The sequence below is a fragment of the Neoarius graeffei genome, chromosome 18, assembly GCF_027579695.1.
Source record: "Neoarius graeffei isolate fNeoGra1 chromosome 18, fNeoGra1.pri, whole genome shotgun sequence".
NCBI classification, from domain to species: Eukaryota; Metazoa; Chordata; class Actinopteri; order Siluriformes; family Ariidae; genus Neoarius; species Neoarius graeffei.
In genome coordinates this window covers 31,995,197-32,010,950 of record NC_083586.1, presented here as the reverse complement: position 1 = coordinate 32,010,950, position 15,754 = coordinate 31,995,197, and the positions used below count along the sequence as shown (strand labels likewise).

Genomic DNA, 15,754 nt, shown 5'->3' with positions numbered 1-15,754 from the left:
CGGGCCTGGCTCCAGGGTGGGGCCCCGGCTGCGTCCTACCGGGCGACGTCACGGTCCTGGATTTTTTCTCCATAGGGGGTTTTTGGTGAACTGCTCTTGGTCTGGCCTGTCACCTAGGACCTGTCTGCCTTGGGAAACCCTACCAGGGGCATAATGCCCCCGACAACATAGCTCCTAGGATCATTCAAGCACACAAACCCCTCCACCACAATAAGGTGGCAGTTCTAGGAGGGGGGTAAATAATATATTTATTTTTTTTCTTTACCAAATTCTAACAGAAAACGAGAGCGCCCAAAAGGGAAAACCGAGCCGAGCTGCCATTTTGAATCCTCATTCACAGCTGTCATGCAAATGGCTTCCTCCTCGGTATACAAGTGCACTTCCATGGCAGGAAAAAAACTACATTTTGCTGCCTATGTAGTCCCCTATTTATACAAAATTGAGTCATTCAGGATTCAGCCATGTTTTTGCTCGGCGTTAGCAACAGTTACAGGTTTTTAGCTTTCTCCTGAAATGTTTTATTTTATTTCTTCTTCCTCAGGGTAGTAAAACTCGCTTTCGCTGTGAACACTGTCGTTATTGCTATCCATGCTGTAAAATTAATGCTATTCTCCTAAGAAATGCTGGCAAAAATTAAGATTTTTGATAATCTTATAAATAAATCTTATAAAAAAAGATAAATGTTGACACTACATTTACATAAATGCTACTATGTTTGTTGTTGTTGTGAACGAGCAAGTCGCCAGAGGTCCATAACCGGGGTCCGTAACCGGGGTCCATATCCTACGTATCCTTGCCAGCCAATCAGAGCGCAGGATTTGATGGAAACTGGACCACGAAAAAATAATAAGTGTTATTTACTTCAAAGGTATCTGTATTGGTTACTATCTAAGGTTTTTACTTTTAGGCAAAATATCCAATATTTTGATCACCAAAAAACTAGGTGGATGTCACCAAAGGTGCCAAGTTGTTTAACACATCTAGTAAACATCAGGAAATAAAAGTTGAAATTCTGACCTATAGTCTCATATTCATTATTTGATCTCAAACACAAATGTTTTTAGTTTATAGGAAAAACAATAGAATTGGTCTTGCCCTTCCAATACTTTTAGAGGGGAATGTAACTCTCTTCTGTAACTCTGAGCTAATTGATTCTCTAGCCTTTCTTGATGTTGTTGGGGCAGTGATCTTGTACAGCTGATTATATATGTATATCGTGTGGCTCTGCCTCACCATCCCGTATTGACAAGCAGACACCACTGCTTGACATTTTCAAATCTGGTTTCCTCTTCAGAGATCTAAATCTACACCTGGTTTTGTGAAAAGCTGCTTTGTGACAACGTCTATTGTTAAAAGTTCGATACAAACACAAATGTTATTTCAACTGATTTTGTATATGTCCAGCATTTAATCCAGTGGTGATAAATTGCATTCCTGGAGGCACTACAGTGTTTAATGTTTTACTTGCTGTACTATGTGTTCCAACTCTTACAATTATTATTATTATTATTATTATTATTATTATCTCATCTCATTATCTCTAGCCGCTTTATCCTGTTCTACAGGGTCGCAGGCAAGCTGGAGCCTATCCCAGCTGACTACGGGCGAAAGGCGGGGTACACCCTGGACATGTCACCAGGTCATCACAGGGCTGACACATAGACACAGACAACCATTCACACTTACATTCACACCTACGGTCAATTTAGAGTCACCAGTTAACCTAACCTGCATGTCTTTGGACTGTGGGGGAAACCGGAGTACCCGGAGGAAACCCACACGGACACGGGGAGAACATGCAAACTCCGCACAGAAAGGCCTTCGCTGGCCACGGGGCTCAAACCTGGACATTCTTGCCGTGAGGCGACAGCGCTAACCACTACATCACCGTGCCGCCCTACTATTATTATTATTATTATTATTATTATTATTATTAAAGAAATATGACCAAGTATGTAAAGTTTTATGTGTAAAAAGATATTTTAGCATCATCCCACTAGGTAATTTTGCCCTGAACAGAACCACCATGTTTAACTATATTCGAGAAGCCAACTGAGTGAAGCCAGTAGTAGTATTTCATAGAGCTTTCTAACATGAATGGCACACAGCAGGGGACATTCCAGTGGTGCAGCTCAATTTCACCACCCTGAGCATGGACAGCCCATTCGAGCGCGATGTGGTGGAGGGCTGTGTGAGGGAGATGCTCCTTTTGCTACTACGTGCTGTCACTGCCCAGCGCACCGTCTTCCTTATCTTCAGGGGCATTGGCATCCTCTCATTCCGTCACAGCAGCGTCAAGATGAGGTTCTTCCGTGACTTCATCTCAAGCATGGATGGCTCAGGAACACTCCTCTGGACTTTGAACAATGTGAGTTTGAGTTTACACACATATAGGTTGAGATTTAAGTGTGATTAGAGTGATGGGTCTCACTAAATCTCTAAAATATACAGTTACCTCTTGAGGAGAATATAGATGTTATAATGAGGGATCTAGTTTAGCACAGAGCTATTTCACTCAAACCAACTTTGTTAAATTGGTTAAATGTTAGTTATGATATTTGTGATGCAGTCTGATAGCAGTTAATTGACATAAGTGGTTTTAACAAAGGTCTCATGCTTTCATAAAACAGCAAAGATGCGGTGTCTTGCAGTTATTTTCTTTAGTTCCAGAGGCGGGAACCTCCAGTCAAATATTTCTAACTCACTTGTCATGTTTTCTCTGTGCATTGTAGCATTTATTCCTGGTTACTTTTGTCCTGAAGGTTAAAGAGTCATCTTCACATAATAGAGGACTCTCTTTTCATTTTCCGTCAAGGAAACCTACTGACTGTTACTACCTCACATTTACTAGGGGAAACTAAATTATTTATACATAGTGATATTCAGTATGCCATAATGAAATTTGATCCTTTTACAAAATCATTTCTTTTTAGAATGCTTATCATTTAACACTATCCTTATTCTTTTCATCTCTGAAATCTTCCCCCTGTCATTTAGCCCAAGCACTTCGAGTGTTGTCTTTTGGAGATGACACTTTGTATTCCCAAGAGGTGCTTTAATTGTTCATAGAAAAATGTGAATTTTGATATTGGGCATTTCATCATATTTTAAATTACAACAAACCAATAAACAATACCTAGAAATTCTCTGTTTTAAAAGACTTAAAATGAGCCATAACTCTTTCCTTTTTTAGCCTGAGTGCTGCCACACTTTAGTTCATTCTGGGGGGTTTTCTCTCTCTTTTTTTTAATGGAAGACAGTGCTGCTACTTGATTCCCTATTGAATGCCCATTTGTATACAGTGGTGCTTGAAAGTTTGTGAACCCTTTAGAATTTTCTATATTTCTGTAAAAATATGACCTAAAACTTCATCAGATTTTCACACAAGTCCTAAAAGTAAATAAAGAGAACCCAGTTAAACAAATGAGACAAAAATATTATACTTGATCATTTATTTATTGAGGAAAATGATCCAATATTACATATCTGTGTGTGGCAAAAGTATGTGAACCTTTGCTTTCAGTATCTGGTGTGACCCCCTTGTGCAGCAATAACTGCAACTAAACGTTTCCAGTAACTGTTGATCAGTCCTGCACACCGGCTTGAAGGAATTTTAGCCCATTCCTCCATACAGAACAACTTCAGCTCTGGGATGTTGGTGGGTTTCCTCACATGAACTGCTCGCTTCAGGTCCTTCCACAACATTTCAATTGGATTAAGGTCAGGACTTTGACTTAGCCATTCCAAAACATTAACTTTATTCTTCTTTAACCATTCTTTGGTAGAACGACTTGTGTGCTTAGAGTCATTGTCTTGCTGCATGACCCACCTTCTCTTGAGATTCAGTTCATGGACAAATGTCCTGACATTTTCCTTTAGAATTCACTGGTATAATTCAGAATTCATTGTTCCATCAATGATGGCAAGCCGTCCTGTCCCAGATGCAGCAAAACAGGCCCAAACCATGATACTACCACCACCATGTTTGACAGATGGGATAAGGTTCTTATGCTGGAATGCAGTGTTTTCCTTTCTCCAAATATAACGCTTCTCATTGAAACAAAAAAGTTCTATTTTGGTCTCATCCGTCCACAAAACATTTTTCCAATAGCCTTCTGGCTTGTCCACATGATCTTTAGCAAACTGCAGACGACCAGCAATGTTCTTTTTGGAGAGCAGTGGCTTTCTCCTTGCAACCCTGCCATGCACACCATTGTTGTTCATTGTTCTCCTGATGGTGGACTCATGAACATTAACATTATCCAATGTGAGAGAGGCCTTCAGTTGCTTAGAAGTTACCCTGGGGTCCTTTGTGACCGCGCCGACTATTATACACCTTGCTCTTGGAGTGATCTTTGTTGGTCGACCACTCCTGGGGAGGGTAACAATGGTCTTGAATTTCCTCCATTTGTACACAGTCTGTCTGACTGTGGATTGGTGGAGTCCAAACTCTTTAGAGACGATTTTGTAACCTTTTCCAGCCTGATGAGCATCAACAACGCTTTTTCTGAGGTCCTCAGAAATCTCCTTTGTTCATGCCATGATACACTTCCACAAACATGTGTTGTGAAGATCAGACTTTGATAGATCCCTGTTCTTTAAATAAAACAGGGTGCCCACTCACACCTGATTGTCATCCCATTGATTGAAAACACCTGACTCTAATTTCACCTTCAAATTAACTGCTAATCCTAGAGGTTCACATACTTTTGACACTCACAGATATGTAATATTGGATCATTTTCCTCAATAAATAAATGTCCAAGTATAATATTTTTGTCTCATTTGTTTAACTGGATTCTCTTTACGTTTAGGACTTGTGTGAAAATCTGATGAAGTTTTAGGTCATATTTATGCAGAAATATAGAAAATTCTAAAGGGTTCACAAACTTTCAAGCACCGCTGTAAGTAACAAGTCTCAAACGGTGTATTATAATGAACACAGGGTTCTGAAACAATATTGAGTAAAGCCACAAGCTTATTTTTAGAGACCGGGAACGAGCATCTCTCTAGTCTCTGGGAAACTCTCAAGCCTCCAGCGCCTGGGGAGCTGCAATGCCATGGCATTCCCCAAAATCTCATCAGGAAAGACACTGAGAGAGGAGGAAGTGGAGGATGAAAGTTCTGCCGCTGAGCTGTATGATAGACAAAAGGAGAATAGGAAAGGTGAGTTAATACCCATAGATCTCCTTTACATAACAACTAAACACTTTCATAAATCATCTATGTGTGTTTGAAATTAATACTGTAAAGTTTTATATTTTGTGACCATCATTAGCCTGGAGGAATTCTTCAATTATACATTCAAGAAAGTCATAGCATGAAATACGTAATTTGTCTGAGTATGTGTGTATGAGTGTGTGTTACAGAGTCCCAGCTTTCAGTACAATCTGAATTCAGGCCATCCACATCCAAATCAAATGGAAATATCTCAAGTGATCACCAAGAGACTGACATTTCATTAGAAATGATCGAAAGGTACGTCAGACTAAATATGTTAGTCAGTGTAAAGCATATATTTATGAGCATATACTTCTATTTCTAAGTCCAAAAAATAAACAGGCTGAACCTTCAATCAGTTACAGCCTTTATATTACAACCCTTAAGTCATCTTGTCTCTGCATGTGAGCCTGGTGTTCACCTGTCGTCAAATCCATCTCACAAGCTAGCCCTTATGTTCTACTCAGGTCAAAATGATCCAGGACTAAAAATGAAACTTTCTTTGCTTAATTCGGTTTTGCTAATGAACACTTAGTCAGATTTATTGTCTAGGAAGTTTGAGGTGAGACTGAAGTAAAAGTGCGAAATGTGATTGGTCCATGTGCTCTTGTATCCCGAGTCTTTCATTTACCCTCCCACCTGTGCACACACAACTGCCACCAAGATGAGCTCCAGGCACTGTTGTGACCATTTCTATAAATACTGTTTTGATTACAATAAAATATACACTCTATGGCCAAAAGTACATGGACACCCATATGTTGTTCTTGCCTAAACTATTGGAAGCACACAATTGTATAGGATGTCTTTGTATGCTGTAGCATTACAGTTTCCTTTCACTCAAACTAAGGGGCCCAACCATGCATAGTTCCAGCAGGGCAATGCTCCAGTGCAGAAAGCAAGGTCTGTGAAAACATGGTGTAGCAAGTGTTCTAGGTGGGTGGAGCACAGAAGCACGGCAGGCCAGAACTGAGTTCTCAAAAACCCGTTTATTTTAGCTTTTCAGCCTTAACTACACATACACACACGCACGCACACAAGTCTCCAGGTTGGGGAGTAGCTCCCTTCCTCCGCTCTCTCTCTCCTCTTATAGGGCGCGGTCACTGGGGAAGACACACAAACACAGGTTAATTCCCATCAGGTGCAGTGATTCCACCACTTACCTTCCCTGACTCTGCCCTCCGTTCACAGACCGATGCTTGACCACGCCCCCGCTGCCACATACCCCCACCGCCCGACTCAGGCCGGGCAGCCATCCGGTCTGCAGCCGACTCCCCCCCCCCGACGGGAGAGGAAGTCCGCCACAACCATCTGCGCCCCCAGCCTGTGGACCACCTCGAACTTAAATGGCTGGAGTGCCAGATACCAACGGGTGATCCGCGCATTGGCATCCTTCATGCGGTGGAGCTACTGTAGGGGCGCATGGTCCGACCAGAGGGTGAAAGGGCGCCCAGCAGATAGTAGTGGAGGGTGAGAACCGCCCACTTGATGGCGAGGCATTCCTCCTCTATGGTGCTGTACCTGCCCTCGTGCACCAACAGCTTGCGGCTGATGTACAGCACTGGACGGTCCTCCACCTCCTGGGACAGAACAGCCCCCAGCCCTCTGTCCGATGCGTCCATCTGTAAAACAAAGGGGAGAGAAAAGTCAGGGGAATGTAACAGTGGCCCCCCACACAGTGCAGCCTTTACCTTCGAGAAAGCCCACTGGCATTGCTCCATCCACTGGACCGGATCTGGTGCCCCCTTTTTAGTGAGATCAGTCAGCGGGCTGGTGACGTCTGAATAATTAGGTATAAACCTACGATAGTAGCCAGCCAGCCCCAGGAACTGCCTCACCCCCTTTTTGGTCTTGGGCCTCGGGCAGGCCACAATCGCTGCCGTCTTATTGATTTGGGGATGCACCTGCCCATTGCCCAAGTGGAAGCCCAGATACCGTACTTCCACCCGCCCAATTGCACACTTCTTCAGGTTGGCTGTGAGCCCCGCTCGCCTCAGCAACCCCAGGATGGCCCTCAGGTGTTTTAGGTGCTGTGGCCAGTCATTACTATAAATGATAATGTCATCTAAGTATGCGGCCGCATAGGTGGCGTGGGGGCGGAGGACCCTATCCATAAACCGCTGGAACGTAGCGGGCACCCCAAACAGCCCAAACGGAAGTGTGATGAACTGGTGTAAGCCAAACGGTGTGGAAAAGGCCGTTTTCTCTCAGGATAGTGGAGTCAAGGGGATCTGCCAGTATCCCTTTGTCAAATCCAGTGTCGAATAAAAACGAACCGTGCCTAGTCGATCGAGCGACGAACTGCTCCAGCGCCACCAGATCGATGATCTCCTCGGCGTCGCGGTTGTCGGCCCTCAGCCACTGGCGGCAGGCGTCCCAGAGTTGCTGGCCAAACGCGAACGGCTGGCCGACCTCCTCCAGGCACAGCGCGTGGAAGCGCTGCCACTGCTGCTCCGGAGTGCGACCCACGCGCTGGAGGATGGCCCTGTGGAGGTCTGCGTAGACCAGCCAGCTGTTGGCGGGGAGCTGTAGTGCAGCCAGCTGCGCCTCGCCCATGAGCAGGGGGAGGAGGCATGCTGCGCGCTGTTCCACCAGCCAACCCCATGCCTCTGCTGCCTGCTCAAAGAGAGCAAGGAAGGCCTCGGGGTCATCATGCGGGCCCATCTTCGTTAGGGTGAGGTGGGAAGGGCCCGCGGCGGTGGAGGTGGTGGACCCCGCCGACGCGAGTAGGTGCCGGAATGCCTGGCGATCTTCCTGCTGCGCCAGCACCAGGGCCTCGAAGCTTTGCTCCTGTTCTTCCCGGAGGGCGATCAGCACCTGGTGCTGGCTCTTTTGGGCCGTGGCGAGGGCATGGATCAGGTCCTTGAAGGGGGAGGACTCCATGGGGCTGTTCTCTCCTGCGCTCCGTCCTGGGTTTCGGCACCACTGTAGCAAGTGTTCTAGGTGGGTGGAGCACAGAAGCACAGCAGGCCAGAACTGAGTTCTCAAAAACCCGTTTATTTTAGCTTTTCAGCCTTAACTACACATACACACACGCACGCACACAAGTCTCCAGGTTGGGAGTAGCTCCCTTCCTCCGCTCTCCCTCTCCTCTTATAGGGCGCGGTCACTGGGGAAGACACACAAACACAGGTTAATTCCCATCAGGTGCAGTGATTCCACCACTTACCTTCCCTGACTCCGCCCTCCATTCACAGACTGACGCTTGACCATGCCCCCACTGCCACACATGGTTTGCCAAGGTTGGACTGTAACCCTATTGAACACCTTCAGAATGAATTGGAACGCCAACTGCACACCAGGCCTCCTCACCCAACATCTATTGCTGTTATGTCTGAATAGCCAAATGAATACCCCCCACCCCCATCTGGAATGGGATGTTCAAAATTCACTTAATGTATGGGTGTGATATTCTAGTGTCCATATAATGTATATAGACGTGTGACAGGTTATAGGAAAAAAACAAAACAAAAATTGTCTTAGGAAGGTGTTGGACTACCATGAGCCACAAGAATAGCTTTAATGAGCCTTGGCATAGATTCTACACATCTCTGGAACTGTACTGTACACTATTTTCCCCAAACAGTATTGGTGAAATATTGTGATGGAAAATCCATGATTGTGGATATTGGTACAAGGACATAGGTGTTCAATTGAGATCCAGAGACTAAGGCCAAAGCATGTGATTTACATCATTTTCAGACCATCATGCCTGTAGATGGAGGCAGAGTTATCCTGAAAGAGATCACGCCCAAGACAGAAATATTTCATCATATGGCAAAGGTGGATAAGGATAAGGACCCTGACCTCTAATGTGAGGTCCTTCCTTTAATTTGCCACCAGTGTGTGTATAAAACCCCAAATTAGAAGAATTTGGGAGGGGAAAAGCAAAAGCAAATAAAAAAGCAGTGATTTGTAAATTTACTTTGACTTGTATTTCATTGCAGACAGTATGAACCCAAGATATTTCATATTTTGTCTGGTGAACTTTGTTTCATGTTTCTAAAGGGTTCAACTTTCCATATGGTGTTTTCCTTTCTCCAAGCATACCACTTCTAATTTAAACAAAAAAGTTCTATTTTGGTCTCATCCATCCACAAAACATTTTTCCAATAGCCTTCTGTCTTGTCCACGTGATCTTTAGCAAACTGCAGATGACCAGCAATGTTCTTTTTGGAGAGCAGTGGCTTTCTCCTTGCAACCTTGCCATGCACACCATTGTTGTTCAGTGTTCTCCTGATGGTGGACTCATGAACATTAACATTAGCCAATGTGAGAGAGGCCTTCAGTTGCTTAGAAGTTACCCTGGGGTCCTTTTTGACCTCACCGACTATTACACGCCTTGCTCTTGGAGTGATCTTTGTTGGTCGACCACTCCTGGGGAGGGTAACAATGGTCTTGAATTTCCTCCATTTGTTCACAATCTGTCTGACTGTGGATTGGTGGAGTCCAAACTCTTTAGAGATGATTTTGTAACCTTTTCCAGCCTGATGAGCATCAACAACACTTTTTCTGAGGTCCTCAGAAATCTCCTTTGTTCGTGCCATGATACATGTGTATCATGTGTATCATTTCCACAAACATGTGTTGTGAAGATCAGACTTTGATAGATCCCTGTTCTTTAAATAAAACAGGGTGCCCACTCACACCTGATTGTCATCCCATTGATTGAAAACACCTGACTCTAATTTCACCTTCAAATTAACTGCTAATCCTAGAGGTTCACACACTTTTGCCACTCACAGATATGTAATATTGGATCATTTTCCTCAATAAATAAATGACCAAGTGTAATATTTTTGTCTCATTTGTTTAACTGGATTCTCTTTATCTACTTTTAGGACTTGTGTGAAAATCTGATGATGTTTTAGGTCATATTTATGCAGAAATATAGAAAATTCTAAAGGGTTCACAAACTTTCAAGCACCACTGTAAATAATGACATGATTTGAAACAAGTGAGATCAACAGGTGATTGTAATCATGATTTAGTACAAAATCAGTATCTAGGAAAGGCCTAGTCTTTGAGGAGCAAAGTTGGGCCAAGGATCTCCAGTTTGTCAACAAATGCATAAGAAAAAAATGATTGAAATATTTAAAAAAAATGTTCCTCAAAGAAAGACAGTAAGATTTTGGATATTTCACCCTCTATGGTGCATAATATCATTAAATGATTCAGGTAATGTGGAGGAATTTCAATGCGTAAAGGGCAAGGGCGCAAGCCTAAGCTGAACACTTGTAATGTCTGAACCCTCTGACCTGTCCCCAAGAGGGAATGTGTGGTGGATTTTGAAACGAAAAATGTGACGAAGACCCCGTACTGTTGCACACCTTAAGACCTGTTTGCAGGAAGAATGGGACAAATTAACACATGAACTGCTTCATCACTTGGTGTCTTCAGTCCCTAAACATCTTTTAAGAGTTGTGAGAAGGAATGGCAACATTATAAAGTGGTAAATGCTTTACCATCCCAACTTTTTTGTTTTAATTTGTTGCAAGAATCAAAATTGAAATTAGTGTATATTTGGGGGGATAAAACAATAAAGTTCATGAGGTAAAACATCTATAATATGCTTTTGTATTGTTTTCAGTGCAATACAGGTCAAAGATTATTTACAAATTATTGTTTTCAGTTTTAATTTCAACATACTGTTGCAACTTTATCTAATTTGGGGTTGGAGAACAAAAGTGGCACATCTATGTTGATATCATTAAATGAGTCCTCGGGTAATGGAAAACCCATTACTAAGTACCTAATAGATCATGATGGCTAAACTCTGCATGTGTCCTGCAAGTCCAGTGTAATTGAAGCCCTCTGAAAAAGTCACTCTTATTCTGACCTAGAACCAGCTTATGTACTGCCAGATTCTAACAGAAAGCATTATAAGAGAGACTGCATCTCTGAGCTGAGAGCAGTTTCAAAAGCTCAACCTCTACTGGCCCTGAAACTCAAAACCTTGCAGAGAACGTTGCGATCTGTCAGCACTGTCCCATATCACAGTAGGAAACAGACAGTCTACATGCTGGCCTTTAGCAACCTGTTTTCTCAGCGTGTGTTGATTGAACGGATTTAGATTACCACTCAGTGGGGGGTGTGCTGACAGACCGATTTTTAATTCACTGCTTCATGGAACTCATGGAATATTCATATGCTTCCTATGAGATTCAAAACCTGCTTGTGTTCTAGATCCACCATTAATGTCAGCTGTTTTTAATTTATTAAAAAATTAATACATTTTACAAGCTGATACTTATTATAAATTAATTATGAAAAAGTATGATGTACTACTTAATAATTATTTATTTTTCATCCTGATGCCCTATAGGTCAATCAGTTGCCAGCCTCTTATGAGGCTGTCTGCATCTATCAAGAGCACACACACTTAGGTGGTGTTTACATTAGACCGTATCAGCGGATCATCAGATTAACGTTTTTAAAACGATTCGCGTGCACACAGCAACGCCAATACACGATTCGCGTGCACACAGCAACGCCAATACACGGATATGCTAATCACATGACTAATTAGACGGCACGTCACATGATCCCAGTGCATATCGGGCATGCGCAAGTCACTCACCACTTGCAAGTGGAAGGATGGCAAGCGAACACCTTCTCCAGCAGATAAACACACCTGGCTGTGATGTTCATGTTCTCACTGAGTTTAAGCGCCTGAAGGAGGTAACTAAGTTGAAATGTGTAAATAAACCTCAGTGCGGCTCAGCGCTTCCTCCTGCGCTCCAAATCACTCCGCCCTGAACAGCGAGTGCCCTCTGGAGGGTGCGCACTCCGGCTCTACGCAGCTCACAGAGCGCGCGAGTAAAGCGCACGAGCAGTGATTCAGGACTGAGCCGCTGTGTGTGTGATCCCAACGCCAGCGAATCAGGAAGGTGGATGTCACAGTGACGTTATCCAATGACGACGTCAGCTAGAGCTCAGCACTGCGTTTCCTCGTTCCTCAATGTTTACACAGCACCGGATCAGATACGAACTGGGTTGAATACGTGGGCCCTGGCGGATTCAAGTTGTTCCGCCTGTGGAGTCGTTTCCCGGTGTTTTAATGTGCACGGACAGTGCATCCGCGATGAAAACGAGACAGATACGGTCTAATGTAAACACCACCTTAATCTACTGCCGGCTTGCTAGGCCTCTCACAGCTTCACAACCATTCACACTTGCGGTCAAATTAGAGCCATCAATTAGCCTAAAGGCCAATTTATGCTGACAACCCAGTCCTCGCAGATAGCGTCTGCGTAGCCCCCACCTACCTTCGCAGACGCTCTGCGCGCACCTCCCAAAAATTGTGACCACCGCAGAAGCCTCGCAGACAAGAGGGCTCTGATTGGTCCACTCTACATCCGCTGTACACGCACTTCCGCTTCCCTACTTTCCCGGTTTGGTTTGTTTTCACGACCGCCATTTTTAAAAACACGAGCGAAGATGGAGCAGCATGAAGAGCGGTTGATCGAGGAAGTACGTACATCTATACGACTCCAGTTCTAGTCATTATAAAAAAAAAAAGTTCTAGTCATAAGTAACCGGAGGATAAACACTCCACTAACCACACCCACCAACTACTCCTAGCGACTTCGCGCCCCCTTGCGTTGTGGCGGTGAATAACATCGCGCACGCCTATTACTCCCTGCTCAACGATAAATTACAACTGTCTGCGAAAAGCTATCTGCGAAAGCCTTGTCGCAAGAGCATGCAGAGGCCTTAACTTGCATGTCTTTGGAGTGTGGGATAAACCAGAGGACCCAGAGGAAACCCATGCAGACACGGGGAGAACATCCAAACTCCACACAGAAAGGCCCCCGTAAGCCACTGGGCTTGAACCCAGAACCTTCTTGCTGTGAGGCGACAGTGCTAAATCACTACACCACCGTGCTGCCATAATTATTATTAATCACTAATTATTAATTATCATTATCACAGTGCTGTTGAATTCTGAAATCTGATTAGTGAGAAGGGGTTGATTAATTTCCTATACTAGCAGCTCTGATAATTGTGCCAACTGTAATTAAAATCACAAAAATGTTCTCTAATACATTGTTATTTAATAACCACTAATTCACAGACTTGTATGGAGACACAATAATCTAAGGCTAATAGTAAACCTTTTTTTTTAGTGCTGTTATTTAACAAAGAAAAATATTGATATGTGAAATTGTTGAAGTGTTTTCTGGAGACATGTGCTTCACATTTATTGAAAGAGTCTCCAGTGTCAGCATTTTGTAGCAGTCTTTAAGTTTTCCACCATGGGACGCTCTTCAAGACAGATGACTTTGCACTTTCTGGCTTCTCAGGAAAGCACAGTATTTAAGACACACACAATAAGATTAAAACCTGAGGGTTCTTTAGTGGTGAAATAAACCTGAAAAATACTCCTGGAAACCCTTTGTTCAAATCGTAGCACTTGAATGATTAGTTATAAAGTTATGCAGAATGTCATAAAGTTGCACAACCTAACAGCGATCCTGTTCAATTGTAGACATGCTAAAGAGCCACAGCCGCCAGATGGCACTGCTGAAGAAGTAGAAATGAAGCAAGAAGCTGCCTACCCGAGTCTGGCATGCCTCGACCACACCCGAGCGGGACAGGTGAGTCAGCTTGTTTCTTAACTGAGCTATGCAACTCTTCAAACTTTCCCCATGCAAGGGATCTTAAATGCTCAGAATTGTTTAGAGCAGAGGTTTTCAAACATTTTGTACCCAGAGACCCCTTTCATGTAAAGAAGAAGAAGAAGGGGAAAAATGGATCCCCTTAATACAGATTTATTTCATGAATATAATAAATCTAATATTGTGTTTATTGTTTAAGTGCATTTACTGAAGCACTAGAGGTTTTATTGTTTTTTACACTTTTTAAAATTTCATATATATTATTTGAATCCATTTATAGGCCTAATTTTTGAGTTCCTGAGGTTTGGATCATTTAAAATATATTTAACAGTTATTCCACGAAATGGTGTCGTACATGCCTCGTCAGCTATAAGCCATCGGCAGAAAATCACTAATGTGAGCCATTTCATGTCTGACAATGTTATGCACACATTTCAGAATTATAGAAACAGAATAACTCAGTGTTTGAGTGTTTTCAGATAAAATACCACAAGGACTGTCAGATGTCGAAAACCGCACATTGATATCTCATCTCATTATCTCTAGCCGCTTTATCCTGTTCCACAGGGTCGCAGGCAAGCTGGAGCCTATCCCAGCTGACTACGGGCGAAAGGCGGGGTACACCCTGGACAAGTCGCCAGGTCATCACAGGGCTGACACATAGACACAGACAACCATTCACACTCACACCTACGGTCAATTTAGAGTCACCAGTTAACCTAACCTGCATGTCTTTGGACTGTGGGGGAAACCGGAGCACCCAGAGGAAACCCACGCGGACACGGGGAGAACATGCAAACTCCACACAGAAAGGCCCTCATCAGCTACTGGGCTCGAACCCGGACCTTCTTGCTGTGAGGCGACAGCGCTAACCACTACACCACCGTGCCGCCACACATTGATATATGCAGTAATAAAAATTTGACGGCAATGAATGTGGGTCAGAATGGCTACAATTTCATGGATTTTTTTGTCTCATTTTTTTCAATGAGGAAAGTTGTACATCTTCTGTATTGTAATATAATATAATTTCAGCTTATTGGATGGACGGTTTGTGCTAGTGTATCATATTTCTTCATCTTTCAGGCTGAAGTCCACCATTTTGTTGCAAAATATACATCTTGTTGGACCACGCATGAAATGTCTGCAGTGTGACAGATTTACTTTTGAGATCTTTTCTGTCAAATTTATCAAGCTCGTGATGTCAAATTTGCATTTAATATCTAGTTTATAATGAATTTCTCATCTACAAAGTGTCCAGATGGGAAAAAAAGCAAACATGTTCATAATATAACTTTCTAATACTACTGAGGTACGATTCAAAATGGTATGGCAAAATGACAAGCATCTCTGTATGGTCCATAGGCCCCCTTACATACACAATGCTGAGAGACATACAGTGAGCTCAGTACAATAACTATGAAGGGTCTTTAGTATGGTATTTGGAATATCTTGCTGAATTACAAAATGCAGGACAATTAACTCACTTGTAGTGTCCGTAGCCCACCTGTAGTGTCCGTAGGCCCCATGTTATCTCATACAAAAAATCAATTGCATAAAAAGCTGTAGGCAACTTATTGAAGTAAATCAGGAAAAATCATTCATTTTCTCTGTATGTGACACAAACAAATACACAAGGAACTTTTTTCATGATATTTGGACGATTTAATTACAGTTCAAAAACACCACATGCTTAGCCTGGCAAGCCAGACTAAATGTGAATATTTAGTCTGGCCTCGATCCGTAGACATTTCCGAAGGGGGTAGGAGGAACAAACCGCTGTCTTTCAAACTGTCTCTGTGCGTATAGGCCAACGCTCTGACCAATCAGCGCAACAGTGACTGTGACGTAGTCAGAGCGACAGAAAGCAGTGGGGGAGACCTTGAAATAAATAATTTTTCAAAATGCGTATT

At 43.2% G+C, this 15,754-nt stretch overlaps 1 protein-coding gene across 1 annotated transcript in view; it reads left to right on the top strand.

Annotated features, from left to right (window-relative positions):
- The window catches only part of LOC132865761 (coiled-coil domain-containing protein 81-like), a 53,152-nt gene that overhangs the window by 16,677 nt on the left and 20,721 nt on the right, over nucleotides 1-15,754 (top strand). The window contains exons 4-7 of the mRNA XM_060898278.1: nucleotides 2,109-2,368; nucleotides 4,989-5,166; nucleotides 5,358-5,478; nucleotides 13,712-13,820. Of these exons, the coding sequence (XP_060754261.1) occupies nucleotides 2,109-2,368; nucleotides 4,989-5,166; nucleotides 5,358-5,478; nucleotides 13,712-13,820 (668 nt within the window). The remainder of the gene's footprint in view (nucleotides 1-2,108; nucleotides 2,369-4,988; nucleotides 5,167-5,357; nucleotides 5,479-13,711; nucleotides 13,821-15,754) is intronic.